Source organism: Pleurodeles waltl, chromosome 5 (genome assembly GCF_031143425.1).
Source record: "Pleurodeles waltl isolate 20211129_DDA chromosome 5, aPleWal1.hap1.20221129, whole genome shotgun sequence".
Taxonomy (NCBI): Eukaryota; Metazoa; Chordata; class Amphibia; order Caudata; family Salamandridae; genus Pleurodeles; species Pleurodeles waltl.
In genome coordinates this window covers 1,488,170,281-1,488,189,540 of record NC_090444.1, presented here as the reverse complement: position 1 = coordinate 1,488,189,540, position 19,260 = coordinate 1,488,170,281, and the positions used below count along the sequence as shown (strand labels likewise).

Genomic DNA, 19,260 nt, shown 5'->3' with positions numbered 1-19,260 from the left:
AAAAAGGGGGAGTCCCAAAATGTTGATTTCTCATGTTAATTCCAATAAGAAGCTTTTCTCTCCAATACAGAAAAATGTCTGAATGGAACTATGCCAAATTTGGCAGAAAGTTAAGAGCTTTATTCCAAAAGCGTGCTTTCTGTATTTTGCTGTAAATCATTTCCACTATTATTGAGAAATTAGTATTTAAAGAGGGGCTTGGCTTGGGCATGGAGGGGTTAAAAAGTAAAATATATCTGGTCGATTGGTGCTGTTGGATTGTTGCAGGACCAAACATTTTTTTTTTAAAGGGCTGATTGGCTAAGGGATCTTTTTCCCCATTGGGCTTTTCGGTACCATGGGACTGACTGGGTCCCCTGTGACTGCTCGATCAACTGGCTGCCAGCAACTGCAAAGAAAATATTACTGATGCCATCACAGGACTTGGGGAGTTGGCCCCATGTCCTGAAAAAGTATTCAAAATAGGCTATAAGGTGGCAGAGTAGGGAAACCCTGACCTACATGAATATGTGGGGAGGCACATGTGCTGTTCTTGTTGGACCCAGCATTGCCATCAGGTGAGGTACCGTAGTACTGTGGGAGCAGCTGTACAACCTTGCAGCCCATGATACCCGTGTGCCATGCAAGCTTCCTCGAGGAAGCGTGAAGGGTACCACAATACCATGGGGTACAAGCTTGAAGTACAAGTTACTTACCTTCGGTAATGAAATATCTGATAGAGACATATTCTAGTTGCAGATTCCTTACCTTAGAACAGTGGTCTCCAAACTTTTTAATGTTGCGCTCCCCCAGTTAAAAAATAAAAACCATTGGGCCCCCCACTCAGATTTTTTCACAATTATTTTATAAGATGGCAATGCTTAAATATGTCTAGACCTATTTAAACACTGAATTTAAGTACTGTTACCTTTTTTAAAAATGTAATAAGATGCTTCTGCTTAAAACAAAGCCCTGTTATCTGTAGAATGCTTCTTCTGACCAGAGGCTGGCGCTCCCCTCCCCCCCCCCCCAGGGTCACTTGAGGCCCCCCTAGGGGGGCCCACCCCCCCGTTTGAAGATGTCTGCCTTAGAATTTTCCCCCAGGCGTCAGACTAGATCTGGAGATTTTTCTTCAAGCAATACCCTTGCACGTCGGTAGGTGGAGTTGGTCGACTCCGCAGGCGTCGTAGGCATTGTGGTCGCCGTGATGACATCGGGAGTAGTAAATAGACACCACCCTTGTGCAGTGACATCAGTTTATTTTAACGACTTTTCACGCCAGAGTGCAGAGCCGCTAAGAACACTGAGATTGGTGTGCCAGAGCTAAGGACCTGAAAGGGGGAATTCCTGTCCCCAGAAATCAGTTTGCAAGAGGGGAGGATGGGTGGGCGGTAAGGAATCTGCAATTAGAATATGTCTGTTACAGATATTTCATTACCGAAGGTAAGTAACTTGTAGATCTGCTAGAGACTTCTAGCTGCAGATTCCTTATCTTAGAATAAATACCCAAGCAATGTCATCCTCGGTGGTGGGCTGTGAACCAAGATCATACCAGAAAGTCCTGCAGGACCGAACGACCAAAATAGACGTCTCGACTGACCTGACTATCCAGGCAGTAATGCTTAGAAAACGTTTGCAGGGACGCCCACGTAGCTGCTTGGCAGATATCCAGGACAGGAACGCTGCATGCTAATGCAGTGGAACCAGCAGTTGCTCTGGTGGAATGAGCACACAAGCCTTCAGGAGGTTGCGTCTTTGCCAAAGCGTAGCACATTTTTATGCAAAGAGGCACCCATTGAGAGATGGTACTCTTTTGCACCGCCTTCCCTTTTTTCATACCCACATACCAAACAAAGAGTTGATCGTCCACCCGGAAATCTTTAGTACGATTGAGGTAGAACGCCAACGCTCTTTTTGGGTCCAGACGGTGGAGTCTCTCCTCCTCATGGGAAGGATGTGGGGGTGCGTAGAAGTTAGGCAAAGTGATGGACTGGCCTACATGAAAGGGTGTAACCACCTTAGGAAGGAAGGAAGCTCTAGTGTGCAACACTACTTTGTCAGGGTGCACAGACAAGTATGGAGGATTTGAGGAAAGGGCATGAAGCTCACTCACCCTGCGAGCAGAGGTGATAGTGACCAGAAAGACAGTTTTTAAGGTGAGGAGCCGCAAGGGAGAATTATTCATTGGCTCAAAATGGGCACACATCAAATAAGTAAGTACAAGACTAAGGTCCCACTGAGGCATGATAAATGGAGTGGGAGGAAATAAATGGGTGAGCCCTTTTAGGAACCTACTCACAATAGGATATTTAAAGAGTGAGGGCTGATCAGGTAGCCTAAGAAAGGCCAAAATGGCAGATAAATACCCTTTAAGGGTACCCAAAGCAGAGCCCTGCTGGGCTAAAGAAAGAATGGATAGAAGAACCTCTGACAGAGGGGCAGAAAGGGGAGCAACAGATTTGTTGGTACACCATGTCACAAATTTATTCCAACGACAGGCGTATACAGTTTTAGTCGATGGACGCCTGGCTGCCAAGATAACATTGCAGACTTCGGGTGGAAGGGCAAAAGCCGTCAACTGTTGCCGCTCAATCTCCATGCATAAAGGCGGAGGTTGGACAGGTTCGGGTGAAGAACTGTCCCCTGTTGCTGCGACAGAAGATCCAACCAAAGAGGCCGTCTGAGTGGAGGATCGATGGACATGCTCAATAGCTCTGGATACTACACTCTTCGAGCCCAGTCCGGAGCCACCAAGATGACTTTGCCCCGGTCGTTCTTGATTTTCTTGAGAACTCTGGGCAGAAGAGGGATAGGTGGGAAGGCGTAAAGGAGGCCGGAGTTCCACTCAAGACGAAAAGCATCTCCGAGCGAGTGCCGCTTTGGAAACTCCAACGCGCAAAACAGCTGACATTGCGCGTTCTCTGCGGAGACAAACAGATCTAACCAAGGCTCTCCCCACTGCTGAAAGGGACCTTGCGCCAACTTTGGATGGAGACGCCCTTTGTGATCAGCTGTGCATCGATGGCTGAGTTCGTCCGCTCTGACATTGAGGGAGCTCGCAAGATGTTGAACCATCAGGGTAATGCCCTGATGTTCCAGCCATGTCCAGAGGCATGCCTCCTGACAAAGGGTCCAGGACTCTACTCCGCCCTGTTTGTTGGAGTACCACATGGTGGTAGTATTGTCCATGAACACCTGCACTACTTTCCCTTTCAGAAATGCTTTCAACACAAGCCTGATCGGCAGGAGCTCCAGCAGATTTATATGGAGCCCTGACTACGCCGGAGACCAGAGACCTCTGATCTCTGCCTCTACCATGTGGCCACCCCAACCCAGAAGTGACGCATCTGTCACTATAGAGAGATCTGGTTGGGGAAGGGAGAGGGATCTGCCGTGGACCCAATTTGGATTCGAAAGCCACCACTGCAGGTCTTTTGCAGTTCCCTCAGAGATCTGGACCAGGTCGGATAGATTCCCCTGATGTTGTGCCCACTGGAACTTTAGGTCCCACTGCAGAGCACACATATGCCACCTGGCATGTGTGACTAGCAGGGTGCAGGAGGCCATGAGGCCCAGCAGCCTCAGAGTCAATCTCAACGAATCCCAAGACAATGGCCGAAAGATCGGAATCATAGCCTGAATGTCTTGGACTCGTTTGTCGGGAGGATAAGCCCGAAATTACACTGTGTCCAGAACTGCCCGATAAGAGGGAGTCAGGTGTGACTTCGGCACGTTGATAGTGAACCCCAGCGTGTGCAGGAGGTTCACCGTAGTCTGAAGGTGGGAGACGACTTTCTGGGGCGAGTCCGCCTTCAACAGCCAGTCGTAGAGGTAGGGGAAGACTGAAACCCCTAACCTGTGCAGATGAGCTGCAACCACCACCATCACTTTCGTGAACACCCAAGGGACGCTGGTAAGGCCGAAGGGGACCACGGTAAACTGAAAGTGCTCATGACCTACCACGAATCGTAGGTAACGTCTGTGGGCAGGCAGGATGGGGATGTGGAAATAAGCGTCCTGCAAGTCTAACGCTACCATCCCGTCTCCTGGGTGTAAGGCATACAGAACCTGAGCCAGGGTGAGCATTTTGAATTTCTCCTTCTTGAGGAAGTAGTTTAGGTCCCGAAGGTCTAGGATAGGACGTAAGCCCTTGTCCTTCTTTGGTATCAGAAAGTAGCAGGAATAACAACCACGACCTACTTCTGGTACAGGGACCTTTTCTATAGCTCACTTGGCCAAGAGAGCCGCGACTTCCTGGCGGAGAAGTGCCAAATGATCCTCCGGAAGGTGATTGAAGGATGGTGGCATGTGTGATGGAGCAGATTCGAAAGGGAGGGAGTAGCCTTTTCGTACGATCTCCAAAACCCACCCGTCCGTGGTGATATGTTCCCAGTGGGGCAGGTGATGGCGAATCCTGCCACCAAATGGACGGGAGTGAGGGGACAGACTAGGAGGGTTTGGAGGCTGCAGCAGGAGCAGAGGTGGACTGAACAGACCCCTGGTTCCCTGTCCCACAGCCATGTGGGATTCTGTGTCCTCGGCCACGCATAGGCTGACCAGTGTGCATGGCACGGTGGCTGTGTGGAGGACGTAACAGGGCGCCCCTCCCGTGTCCACAAAAGGGGCGAAAAGCAGACTGTGGTGGGCGAGGGGCAGAGGAAAGACCGAGGGACCAAGCCGTAGCCCAGGAATCCTTGAATCTCTCCAAGGCCAAGTCCACTTTGTCTCCGAAGAGACAGGTGTCATCAAAAGGCATGTCCATGAGTGACTGTTGGACATCCCCAGAGAAAACAGAAGTTTCTAACCAGGGGTGGCATCGTAAGGCCACTGTCGTAGCAACCGATTTGCCCAGAGAGTAGGTTGTATCTAGCCCACAACGGATTGTGAACTTTGCTGCGTCGCTCCCATCGTTCACTGATTGGGAGACGATAGCACTGGCCTCCTCTGGTATCTGCAGCAAGACTTGCGCAACCGTATCACACAAGGAGTGGGTGTAGCGGCCCAAAAGGCATGAGGTGTTCACAGACCGCAGCACTAGACTGGAGGAAGAAACAACTTCTTGCCAAACTGATCCAGCCTTTAGGATTCCCTCTCCGGGGGTGCGGAAGGGAACGCACCTGAAGAAGAGGAAGCCTGGATAACAAGACTCTCAGGCGTGGGGTGTTGGGACAGGAATTTAGGGTTGTTCAGAGAGGGCCAATGGTGGCGTGTGATACTCCTAGTCACAGCAGCCCCTGTGTTGGGTTCGGACCATGTACCCAAAAGCACATCGGTGAGGGCTTCATTAAATGGCAAAAGGGGTTCCGAAGTAGAAGCCCCAGGCTGAAGCACCTCTGTCAGGAGATTAGACCTGACCTCTACAGTAGGAAGCCCAAGGCCGAGGACCTCACCTGTCCTACTGACCACCATACCATAAGTTACTCCCTCTGCCGTAGCCACAGTAGGAGAAGACAGCATGCCAGCGTCAGGAGAAGTATCCAGACCACTGGCTTCGCCCAATTCCTATGCTCAGTCCATAGCAGGGTCATCCTGGTATTCATAAGGGTCCAGGGACCCCTCCAACTACTCCCCATATTTGTACCCATAGAAAAAAGGGTCCGAATCCGACCTGGGGCGAACAGGCCCTACCGAAGCTGACCCGGTGCCGGGGAAGGTCTTAAGGGTGTAGCCGGTGCGAATCTGCGCACAGACCCGGAGGTGACCTCGGTGGCTGGGGCCAAAGCCGCTGGCGTGGAACCTGGAGGCCCCTCAGCCAAACCCCTTGAGCCTGAGTGTGCTGTATCGGGGTCGGCCTGCCCAAATATGAGGTGCATGGCCACGTAAAACTCTTAGTTGGGTGGGGGTCACTCCGGGAAACTCAGGGAAGCGTGGAGCCGACCAAGACACAGGCTCTGAGGTCAGAGGCCTAGTGCGTGGACGTTCTTCCAGCATCGGCCGAGCGACAGGGCGAAGTCGGAAAACGATGGGACTTCTTCGACTTCTTCTTCTTCTTACCTTGACCCGAGGATTTAGAAGAAGATGAGTGGTGATGAATTCGAGACCGATCTCGAGGCCTTCATCTCGAGCGAGACCGGGACCTACGCGCGAGTGACTTTGGGTCGTAGTCGCGCTCCAGGCACCACAGACAAACATGATGAGGATCCGTCACGGACATCGTCCAATGCTTGAACACGATCTTCGGGGACATCCTCGATGCACCAAATCGCACACAAAAAGCTCAACAAAACGGTTGAATTCAGCCAAACCGTAGCCAGGGTAGCTCTTCTCCGGATCAGGGCGTGGCGTGGAAAAAAAATAACTGATGTCACTGCGCGAGGGCGGCGTCTATGTCCTACTCCCGACGTCATCACGGCAACCACGATGCATACAACGCCTGCAGAGTCAACCGACGCCACCTACTGGCGCGCAAGGGTATTGCTCGAAGAAAAATCTCCGGGTCCAGTCTGACGCCTGGGGGAAAATTCTAAGGTAAGGAATCTGCAACTAGAAGTCTCTATCAAATTGGCCAGTACTGCAGATATCAAAAATAATTTCAAAAAAGCAAATGTAGGTTGAGTGCCTGTGGTGGGTGTGTATGCTCGCAAGGTGATTTGGTGCAGCGGGGATGTGGTAATCCTGTTGGACCCACCACAGCCCTCCGGTGTGGTACATAGGAGTACTTTGGGAGAAGCTGTACTAGCTTCTAATCTATCGTACCATGGTACCATGTACGCTTCCCTGAAGATACTTGTGTGGTACCGCACTACCATTGGGTAGGAGCTCGCATTGCCAGTGCTGCAGGTACCAAAATATTCCTAAGAAAAGAAAACATTAAAAAAAAAAAAAAAAAATCCGAAATTCACCAGTTATCATTTTCGGAGCTAACTATAACATGAATTCCCTCCATTGAATTGCTTATGACCTCATATATTACATAACTAATGGCATAACTATAATTTAATTTGACTCTGACCTTCGTTTCAGTAAATTTCTAGAGGTATTTTTAAACTCAAGCTACGATCTTATGACCATACCTAGCTATAGCATCACTTTAAACTTTGTTTTTTTTCAAATAAGGTAAGAGCTTCACTTTAGCCACTGCTTTTTCAGTGAAGTTCTGGGGTTTGTGCTTTGGGACTCCTCCTTTTGCTTCATGGATCACCCATAAACGGTCCAGTAAGGAGCTGAGGTGGGTGGACTGTATTTGGAAAGTTTCATGTAGATTCAGCAAACTGCACCAGCGTTCTTAGTAAAAAAAAAAAAAGGCTTATCCTATGGGAACTCTGACCTAACTATAACAAGTGAGTGGAACTGCAACAATGTGTGTACTATTTATGCCAATGCGCAGCATATAATTAAAATTGTTGCGAGTGGGAAGAGACCATGACTCTTGGGAGGACAACCAATATATATGGTTTATGTCAATTTTTCAGAACCATGATGCAAAGTTGCTGAACTTCCTCAATTATATTCACATGGTATTGTAGAATGGTAGGAAGCTACACACTTGTAAAAAATGGAAAAACAACACATTCATGCTCACTTGACGGAATCCTCTGCTGGATCCACTCTTCCTCATTCTCCAAGATATGTTGGGGAAAAATGAGACCAAATGGCACCCAACAACTTTGACAGCAAATCATTTTGAAATGCCAAGACAAGTGCATTAAAGTTGAATATAAACTACAAGTGGAGAGTGTGATAATTTAAACAAGCACAAACAGTAGCTAGCACCAACGTGGGCACATTAAATTGTAACATAAAATAAAGGTCTTCATCCATAAAGTGGAAAAGGAAATATAGGCAATACAAAATACTTTCTCATGATAAGGTGGTGAAGGCGAAGGTAGTCTACCTTGCCTGTCTACACGCCTTCCACTCAATGAAAGATGAAACAGAGCAGTGAGAATGCCACACTGAAACTAGTCTCCACAGCCAAAGTGAGATATTTTTGTGATAGCTACCTCCAGTCCTATCCCACTGCGGTTTCAATAATTTTTTTAGAAAATGTTCCCTGGGCTTGTAATCAGCTCATCTAATATATCTCTAACTCTACTCCGTGGTTCACGAATGACAATGGACGGACACTCACAGGAAAACAAATGTGTGGGTTTATTACGCACTCAGACATATAAGATCCTTCCCAATGTATTTCATCTGAGTCATGTTTGCTTAACCTTTTATGTGCAGGCCACGGTTTCCACTCATCACTTACTAACAAGAGGAGGTTTCTGCTGACCATGTACTGCCCACATATGTGCAGTATGGGTATATGAATTTAGTCAATCCATAACTATTGTACAGATTCACCAGTCTTGAACTACTCCAGTGGTGTTTCCTACTCTGGAGAGGATAATTTCCCCTTTCAATGTTCAATCATATAACTAGGTTCTGAAGATATTAAATGATCAGAAGTAGTAGTACGCCTCATTTGCCCACCCAAAGTGGTACAGCATGCCACACAACCAACACACTCCAAAGGCCGCATCCTCAACCTTATCTTCAAAACATCACAGACAATGGACTGGACCAAACATTCTATCATCCCTTTCATCCTCTCAGCATTTTACCAGCAAATCAAAGTCAACACAAAAGACAGTACCAAACCTTCAAATCCATCAAAGACTCCATCATAAATAACCTTATGACAATAGCACTCCTTTTAAGGCATCCTTTGTGTCGCAGCACATTTCATCCAAGGCCTGAAGAAATATGATCACATCTCCCTCATCCTGATGGAGATCCATGGACACCCTTTGAACTCATCTATCACACTGTCAACACCACATCCAGCATCAAACCCTCTCAAGCAACTTACGAATTAGAACATACATGCACCAATTGCAACACACACGTAAAACCCAAAGCAGCAAGAACCCTGGTACTCTCAAGACCTTAAAGAAACACAGAACTCCTGATGACCTTATGATAATGAAGTCCCTCTGCGCAACATGCAGATGGCACCTCACAGCATCCAAAGCAAAGTACTATACCAACATTATCAATGAAGCAACCAACAGAAGCAGAACATTTTTCAAGACAATAAAGCTATCCATCAATCCTATGCCACACTCCTTTATTCCTCAATCCACATAAAAGTTCAATGCCATCAACCCCTTCCTCAGTGAAAAATACATAAGATCCAACAGCACATGACAGTAGCAAGCCTCCTACATCTCTTACATCCACTTCTTCCCACAGAATTCCACAATAGTCAGCCTTCAAAGCCCTACCTCTCGTGTATCTCACTAACACACCCAAATCCCTCATAGGCACTTTTTATGAAGATGATTTCTTACCCTTACTAGCCCATTGGCAAAGAGCACTGAAAAATCAGATTATGTTTAACTCCAAGATCACATCAATGCGAACCATCTCCTGCACTACTACCAATCTGGCTCCAGATCATGCTGGAGCAAATAGAATGCTATCTTACACAACACAGATGATGTCCTCCTGACCATAAATGAAGATGACCCCTGCTTCCTGATACTTTTGGATCTCACAGCTGCCTTCAACACATCTGACCATCCCACTCTCATGCGCACACTGGAGTCTTGAATGGTATATAACAGCAATTTCTTTTACTGGTTATTCTACCATTCCAACTGACATCAGTATGTTCACTTGGGTACCTCCAGGTCCCAAAAGATGCCTATCACTTGCAGAATTCCTCGGAATTCAATACTGTCTAATGTTACCTTCATCTTGGTGCTCTATTCATAATAACGTCATCATGATTCACTCATGTGCCGTTGAAACACAACTCTACTTGAAAGTCCCCTCTGCTTCAGACATCCAACACCCCAAACACTTCCTCCACAACATACAGAACTGGAAGTCTATTACATACCTGAAGCTCAGCATAAACAAGAGAGTATTCCTGTTATTTATCAAGAACAACAAACAAGAAACAGTGCAAACCTGGCTCCATGACCTGGATTTTGATGGCTTCAAACTCCAACTTTCACTATATGCCAGATGACTTAGATTCACCCTGGAAATTAACCTTACCCCCAAAGAGCACACTGCAAAAACTAAAAAAAAGATGGCCTGCTACCAGCTTACTCTTGCAAAAAAAGTCAAACTATTTCTTCCAGTCAGCATCTTCGGAACTGCTGTTCAAGCCCTCAAAAACTTGCTTTTCAATGGTGGTAAAACCCTGCTTCACGGTTTCTCATACTTCACAAGGGCACCCCTTTAAGACATCCTTTGAGTTCCAGCACATTTCATGCAGGGCCTGAAGAAATATCTTCACATCTCCCTCGTCCTGAGATAGTTCCATTGGCTCCCTTTGCCATCTCACACCATCTTCAAAAAACAGCTGAATCGCTAAGAAAGCCATCACGACCAGTACAATGCACTTTATGCTTGTCTTTGACCATGCACAGCTCTCGGTTGCCTTTTTGATAGGTTCACATTAGAAAAATATCATAAGAAATCATATTCATGTGTTGCAGACATCCTTTCTGAATCACACTACAGGATTAGTAAATAACGTAGAACGAATAATATGATTTAAGTATAAAGGCATTGACAAGATTTAAGCTTGTAAATTCCCAGCTGTAGTTAATGCAATCTTGCCAAAGGTACCTTATCTATCTGACCTATCAGCTCTTCAACATCAGTAAACACCACAATCAATAATCTAAAATAAGCAAGAACAATAGAGTTTGGCTATGATATTTTCCCTTCTTTCTGGGTGATCAAAACAATACAGTAAACATTCTTCTGCATCATATGTCTGTTATATTCAAGTCCACAACACTGTTTAGTGATAAAGAAAAGAGGATTAAATCAAGTGATTTCCAGGCTGAAACCCGTGCCACATTCTGCCCTTCCTGCTAGATCTGCATTTTGAGGCTGTGGTTGGTAACTTGGAGACCTCCAAACGCTCTATACTGGGGGCCTCCAATGTACCAACACCAGACAACTCAAAAAATGTTTAGAAGACAGAGCAGGACCTGCCATTTCATCTGTTTTCCATCACTGGTGTCTCCATTGGTGGTCTGCTTTGGTGCTGTCTACTTCGCCGTTGAAACTAAACTGCTCTCCTTGCTCCATAAATGCCCTTGTGGCCTTGGCGCATGCAATGTGCTCTCCCACATGCTCCACCCTCGCCTGAGTAGGCCTCTGTCTGCACAAAATTAGAAAGTGACAGTGGACTGCTTTAAGTGCAGAAGAGCACGTGGCATTTCAGGTAGAGACACACGGACTGACATACTTTTAATTATCTACAAATACACTTTTCTTACTAAACATGCAATCCCTATTGTTTGGATTTATCTAATGGTTTGCCCAGATCCCTTCTGGTATGTTTCCTGATGCCATTTTGAAATGCCAAGACAAGTGCATTAAAGTTGAATATAAACTACAAGTGGAGAGTGTGATAATTTAAACAAGCACAAACAGTAGCTAGCACCAACGTGGGCACATTAAATTGTAACATAAAATAAAGGTCTTCATCCATAAAGTGGAAAAGGAAATATAGGCAATACAAAATACTTTCTCATGATAAGGTGGTGAAGGCGAAGGTAGTCATTTTCAGAGTCATTTTCAGAGTCTACACTGTCAAAAACAGATTTACCCTTATTTCTGATGTGCTTCATTTTCACATGGTGCTACAACATCAGCTCGTCCACGTTTCCAACACTAAGCAACTGATCCGATAACAATACCTATGTGTGTTGATTAAGGGCAGCCAGGAGTAGCAGCTGTTATCGCTGGGGAGCAATGGCACCTGTACCATTCCACTTGCTCCCTCCAATTTAAGGTCATGAAGGCAGCACCACAAACAGAAGCAAAACCCAGCTTTCAGAGCATGTTTACTAAATATAGTTTGCACTGTTTACCCTTCCCTTAATCCCGAAGCATCACTTAGCAGGCTGTTGTGGGACAATAGTGAGACACGAAGTCAAACCTTTGATGGCACTGTTGGCTCAATGGGTGTATGATTACATGCATTACCATGGCGATTGGGTGCATCAACACCTGTGATTATACAATATGGCAGAGACTGACAATATACGATTAGAAAAACCATACCTTCTCAACAAATAGACCCTCTTACCTGAAAGACATTGAGCTGTTGATTAATGACATCAGTTTCCATTCCAACCTGACCTTGAGATTCTTCATGTTTTTCAGTTTCTACGAGCTGGTCGGAAATATTTTGTAACTTTCCATACCACTCTTCTAGACGATCCAAAGTTCCCTCAACCTGTTCTCCTCTGGCATTAGCTCGATCCAGCAATTTATTGCACTGCTTGCTTAAAGCCTCTAAGTCCCGTTTTATCCCAATGAGATCAGTGGAAGCTTCAGTTGCCAACATATTTTTGCAGGTGCTGTTTGCATTTTCATTGCTTTTTATCAGATTTCCCAGTTTCCTGAGAAAATTGCTTATATCTTCTTTCTGGGCTAGCAGTAGCACTCGATTTCTTCCAACTGGAGACATGCCATCAAGCTCATCATCAAACTCTGTGAACTGAGTAAACAACTCTCGTATAGTGTTTTGGAAATGACCTATTCCCTGAAGCTTTGTTTCCAGAAATGAGCATTTGTCTTCAATTTGCTTGCTTATTGCACTGTGATCTTGTTCTAAAGATTCAGCCTGCATTAAGAGGTCAGAAACGCCTGCAGCATCCGATGCCTCTATCACCAATTCGCGGGCAAGCTTACTTGTCAGATCCACCTTTGGCTTTAGGGACTGGAGTGTTTTCTGGTGGGTCTGCATGTTGGTTAGGTGCTTACTGCTGCACGCTTGGACCCCAAGAGAATCATGCTGCTGTAGCTGCTCCTTAGACAACTGAATTTGCCTCCCAGTCTCCCTAACAATTTCATGAAACTCTTTTAGACGCTGGGCCATGTTTTCAAGGGAGTCTCTCTTACTGAGTACCTGTTCAGTAATGGATTCCACTTGCTGATTCAACCTTGCAGTCTCTTCTCTAATCACATCAGTGTCTGTCTCACAGGCATTCACTAAACTCTCTGCTGCACTGTTCAACATTTCCACCACTCGTCGTTGTTTGTCAACATTTTTCTCCAAGGTCTTGACTAGTCCAATGCTGTTTTCTAATTCTTTGAGGTCGATGTAGTCTTTGATTTCAGAGAGGTTGTTTCCACATTCATCTAAATAGGGCGTTAGGCTTTCTACATGCTCCCTGTATGCAAGGGCTTTCTGTTGGCATTCTTTTAACTTATGTTCTCTTTCAGTTCCCTTTTTGTTAATTTCAACCCAGTCGCTTTTCAGCATGCCAAGCTGTGTCTGCAGTTCGGCCCTTTCCGCCCCTTGTGTCTTCTGTAGCAGGCTCTCTCCTTCTCTGCTGATGTTCTCATAGGTAGCCAGTTCATCAGCTAATGCCTTCTGCACTGCGGCCTGTTCTTTGATTAACGAGAGTAGGGTATCAAGTTTGGCGGACACAGGGGGAGCCTGACTTTGTTCCTTCTTCTTTTCCTCCAACCAGCCCTGGAAGTCCTTTGACATTTGCTGAAACTGTTGGCAGCTTGCGTATGCACACTTAAGATGCTCGACATACTTATCTGTAGGAGACAAAGCGTTACACAAATTCATTTGGACAATTTCTACTGAAAGGCAGTTCAATGTATTTGTTGAGATTTTAATTATGTATGCCACATTTTAGTGCGCAGATTTAGGGGTCTGGACAGCAGACACTGCCAGACTCTGGCTCTGAACTTAGCAGCTTGTCCATTACAGTGCTCCGCCACCCAACTCTGATAAATGTGTGTATTGTGCCTTTTGTTTCATGCACGAAAGCGCCGACAAAATACAACAAGCATTGGCCAAGCCAATAGGTCTCACCTATGCAAGATCTATGGGCTTTGCCAATGTGTTTTAGCCATGATGTACACCAGCGTGGCTGCTGTTCGGTATGGCTAAATGTTAGTGGTGTAGAGAAGAGAGGTGTGGAGTGTCGCAGAGTGGAATGGCAAAGAGTGGAGTGTCGTAGAGTGGAGTGGCAGAGAGTGTTGGGTATTGAAGTGGCATAGTGTGGAGTCACGTACACACTGGAGTGGCATAGAGTAAAGCGACTTGGGTAGAGTTCAATGGTATAGAGTGTTGCAGAGGACAGTTGCGTAGAGTGCAGTGGCACTGAATTTAGTGGTGTACAATGCAGCATCCTACAGAGCAGTGGTATAGAGCAGTGGCATAGACTGGTGCATAGAAGAGTGCAGAGGTGCAGAGTAGAGTGCAGTGGCGTAGAGTAGCAGTGACTGGTGCAGAGTGGAGTGGCGTAGAGTTGAGTGATGCAGAGAGAAGTGGCGCAGAGTATATTCAAGTGACATGGAGTGCAGTGGCCTAGAGTGCTGCGGAGACTTGGGTGGCATTGAGTGGCATAGAAAGATGCAGAGTAGAGTAGTATAGTGTGGTGCAGATTAAAGTATAGTGCCCTAGAGTGCAGTGGCATAGAGTGCAGTGGCATGGAGTGCTGAGGAGAGTTGGGTGGCACAGAGTGGCATAGAAAGATGCAGAGTAGAGTAGCATAGAGTGGTGCAGATTAAAGTATAGTGCCCTAGAGTGCAGTGGCATGGTGTGGAGTAGCACAGATTGGAGTAGTGCAGACTAGAGCGGTGTAGAGTGTGGTGGCAGAGAGTGCAGTATTGCAGAGTAGAGTATCAGAGTGTAGTGGTGTAGAGTGGAGTAAAGTAGTGTTGAGAGCGGTGGCGTGGAGTACAGTGATGCAGAGTGGAGTGCAGTGGTGTACAGTGCGGTGACACAGGGTACAGTTGTGTAGAGTGCACTGGCATAGAGTGCAGTGGTTAAGAAAAGAGTGGCATAAAGTTCAGTGGCATAGAGTAGATTGTTTCGGAGAAGAGGGAAGTGGTATTGAGTGGAGTGGTGCAGGTTAGAGTGCAGTTGCACATAGTGGCATAGGGGGTGATGGGATACAGTAAAGAGGTGTAGAGTGCAGTGGCATAGAGTGCAGTGGTGCAGAGTAGATTAGAGTGATGTACAGTGGATTGCTGTAGAGTGGAGGGGCATAGACTTGAGTGTTACAGAGTAAAGTGCATTGGCGTAGAGTGTATTGGCATAGAGTGCAGTGTTGCAATATGGCGGAGTGTACAGTAGTGCAGAGTAGAGTTGTGCAGAGTAGATTGGTGTGGCCTAGACTACAGTGGTGTAGAGTGCAGAAGTGAAGAGTGCAGTGGTGTAGAGTAGGTTGGCAAAGAGTGCATTGGCACAGAGTAGAGTGGTACCGGGTACAGTAGACAGGCATAGCGTGAGGTGGTGTAGTGTGCAGTGGGGTAGAATGGAGTGGTCAGAGTGTTGTGGCATAGAGTGGTGTTAAGTGGAGTGGTGCAGAATAGAGTGTTTTGGTATGGAGTGAGACAGAGTAGATTGGAGTGGCGTACAGTGGAGTATTCATGGTGTCGTAGCACACATTCATTACATACAACACATTTTCAGTTGAAATTACCATTACATTTGCACATAGTTTTATTAATAAAACTATACAGTGCACAGACAAAAACGTGTGGAAATTGCATCACCTAGTGTAATGATTTATTTTGATCATATTATAGTATTTGTTTCCAACCCACTTCAGAAATAAAAAAAATGCTTCATTTGTGTCTCTTATTCTGATTTACTGAAATAATTAAGCAGTTTATTTAAATGCTGGTGTGTGCTAGAAAACACTCTTTCGTACTCCCAGTATCCAGCAAGACTGTCACATAAGTCCTCTCACTTTGAAATCCAAGAAAGAAAAGTAAACAAGCGCCCTCGGAAGATAGCGCATGACATATGACCTCAGTCTTTGAATGCACAGCAAATGTGACGAGATAAGAACAAGATTCACTGGCCTGTTTACAGAAAGGGAGCACTCAAAAGGATACTGTAAATAAGGCTACGGCAAGGAAAGGGACAAACTCAATCTGCACAGCCCAAAACAAATAAATCTAGCAAATGGAATGCAAGAAAATGTGAGTTAGAAGCCGCAATGTCAACGGTTCAGAACGGGCAGAATACTTTACTATGTCAGTTTTCTGATTGTCTCCAATATGTCATTAGCAAACCAGACAGCTGCACTGTTTGGTAGGCTGCGACAGAAAAATGAATGTTTTCCCCTTGAAAGCCAAGACATTTTTAGAAGTTGTAGTATCCATTATCCTGAAAAGCACTACAAGGTCTCAGAAGAGCAAGATAAATGGCCACAGAACTTCAGAAAAAAATGCACAGCAAAGTCTAAGCAGAGATTCTGCAGATCTCTTGCCGACCACCACTTTTAAATGGATTCTGGTACTTGAGTTAAACTGATAGGATCACTGAAATAAATCATGTTATATAATTCAACTACATCATTTCGAATTCAGCCAGATAACGGTGTATTTTTTTCCAGACTGGGATGCATAACTGCAAAACTAGATAGACATGGACCTAGTCCAGGTCTAGGAGAGTAAGTCAGTGGTGGAGAAGGATTTTCTTGAATGACTAATTGCTGGGCAATTTCATTTATGAATAAGCAGGCTGACATTCAAATTGTGTGAATATGGATTCCAGTATTTCATAAGTAGAAAGTAATCATAAAAGATTCTAGGCTGTCCTACCAGGTGCAAAAATGATGTGCATTGGAATCTGATCATCACCATTGGGCAACTGAATGCTTCATAGATCAAGAGGACCAACTCACCTCTGTGGAACCTCTAGCTTTGCATACAACGTGCACAATGAACAAGATGGCAAATATAACTTTGCAAGTGCAGCCTCTCTTCATTTCAAGGGCATCCACAAGCACAAATCCAATGTTATTGGCCTTCCATGAAGAGCAAACTGGTCTGACGAGATATTTTCTATGGAAATCACTTAAAACTTGATTAAAAACACACTGTCACAACGAAACCAATTCTTTCCAAATTCATGGATCCCTGTAATCTTATTAGTACTAAACTAAAAATCGGGGCTGTTTTGAATCTGAGGACCCAGATATGTCCTATACATCCTATAGTCACAAAAGAAAGTGGGTCATCAATTTTGATTGCCAGCAGTACGGTGCATGGTGTGCTCAGATTTGACTGTGTATAGTTGAAGAAAATGTTCACACTGGGGACACAGTGACAAAAGTCTTAAATGTGCTCATTTATCAGTAATACAATTATACAAGAACATCTTAAATTGCTCAACAAATGAGGAGTACTGTATTTGAATGGTCAAACACAGAAAGATAACACAACTAATTTGCTGAAATGTGGGATGGAGACTATAAACAAAGGACAGTACAGGAGCAGCCTCGGTTTTTCCATGTCACTGACTTCAAAAGAGGCCAGGTGGAACCATACAAAAGCACAGAAAAGATGCTGTTGCAGCAAATAGGTTTGCTGATGTATCGGTGTCTCTCGACCAGGAGAAGACCAAACTACGCAGCTGTGTCAGTTTTACCTGTAACAGATCCGCTTCCTGTGACATCGGCTCAGTACTGTGGCACTAGAATATTGTGGTCTGAATATTGTTTGACATAACTATCTTATTCTAAACATCACCCCATTGGAGTTAATATTACAAAATCTGCACCCGGGTGATATTAATAACTAGAATATTCTAACATTAGGAGGTGCTGTTGGCATTCACTGGTATTCACAGGCACCATGGCTACATCAAAAACAACCCTGGGGCATTCTGAATGTGGAAACCTCCGTTTAATGTGTGATTCTTAAACGATAGGCATATCACGGTCGGGCTGGCCTATTATAGGGTAACCAAGCACTGCCCAGTGGGCTGCTCTGACAGGTCAGTGTGTGGGCCGGTTTTTGGCTGCCTGTGGGCCTGTACTATGGTCTGATGGAGTGCTTTTTCTGCTGATTTCCTAGATATTAAACCAAACGTTGCCTGTAGCAATCTCAAATCTGTGCAGTCTTCCATACTTTGCAAAACACTTATACCGTGTGTCTTTAATAGGTCAGAACTGCCTCGAATTGCAAACATGTGCCACTTTTATAGTTATCTAATTCACTAATAGGAGACACTTTTGTTTTGGTGCCCGGGCCTATTTTCTCTCCTCATCTAACACTGATGCATATCGATTGCATATCGCACCCCTTGCAACAAGGACCTTCCAAACCAGGCATTTGCCTGAGAAGATAATGACTTGCAAAATGTGTGGTAGTTTATAAGAATCTAAATCGTCGTAAAAGGAACACAGTAGAGGAAATCTGTACTTGTACCTCTGAATGTCCTGAAATACGCCCGATGCCTATCATGACTAGAAACACTTGAATGTTTCTTACCGAGAAATTCGGAAAATAATTTTGCAGGAAATGGCCGGCTCAGCAACACCCTTCCCTTTTGCTTCCACCATAATTTCAAAAGTCGTGACCTGTGTCAACGTTAAGCATGATAAAGGTCCAGATTGCACAGATGAAGGTTTGGCGGGCGTTCCAAGGGTACAAGAGGAATACCAGAAAAGAATCACCAATTGCACCCAGAGGTTCAGTCATTCTTCCACGATGACTCCCGATAGTGCAGTGAGCCTCGTAGACACACAGGACAAGAGGAATGACTTACTGGGCTTCCCTTTTGAACTATTGTCCACGGTGTACCCTCAGGAATTAGGCTAAATCCCCGTCTATATGATAAAACATTTAGCACACACATGGCTTTCTATAAAACCGCAGCACAGTGTCACACACGTAATTCAGTTTGTGAATTTAAAGCCAGCCATCTTTTTGATAGCAGAGTCCCAACGGACACAGAACCAAAGAAGTGATAGTCCCTTCTTGTCAGCAGAGAATGCTACCATATGTTCCCATAATGTGCTAGATGTGGGTGCCATACATCCATAATAACACAGATTAATTTCATCCTTACTACAGCTGTCAATATTTTCGGAAAACAGGTCTTGCAGAAAGATATAGTTAACTATCACAGCTATGGTACCAGAAAATCTTTATCAGATTATCTTTTAACATAAGCGCTGTGTCCTATCGTTACACAAATATTGTCCCATTGGAGTTATTTATAGAAATTCTACACCCAATGGGGCGATATTTTTGAGAGAATATTGATGTCATGATATTTCTGTAGACGACACTGACATATAGCTCCCTCACAACCTTGAGTTAATTGATGGAATAAACCCCTGGGTACGGCCTACAGACTGAATGCTTCAACTCAAGCAAGAGGAATGTGAATATTGCTACAAACATCCACTGGTGAGTACCCCATTTTTGTGAATAAAGAGGGAAAGAACTAATGTAATTGTCGCAAGTTTAACCTTCAGTCTAGGAAGGAACCGTGACTTAACGTCCCCCCGGGCAACGTCATGGCTTAAAACCCAGTAAATTCAGTGA

The 19,260-nt window shown here is 45.2% G+C and overlaps 1 protein-coding gene across 9 annotated transcripts in view; it reads right to left on the bottom strand.

Moving 5' to 3' along the window:
- DST (dystonin) overlaps positions 1-19,260 on the bottom strand; it is a 1,789,835-nt gene that overhangs the window by 357,855 nt on the left and 1,412,720 nt on the right. For all 9 annotated transcript variants that reach the window (XM_069235771.1, XM_069235778.1, XM_069235775.1 and 6 more), the window contains one exon: positions 12,029-13,497. In XM_069235771.1, coding sequence (XP_069091872.1) covers positions 12,029-13,497 — 1,469 coding nt within the window. The remainder of the gene's footprint in view (positions 1-12,028; positions 13,498-19,260) is intronic.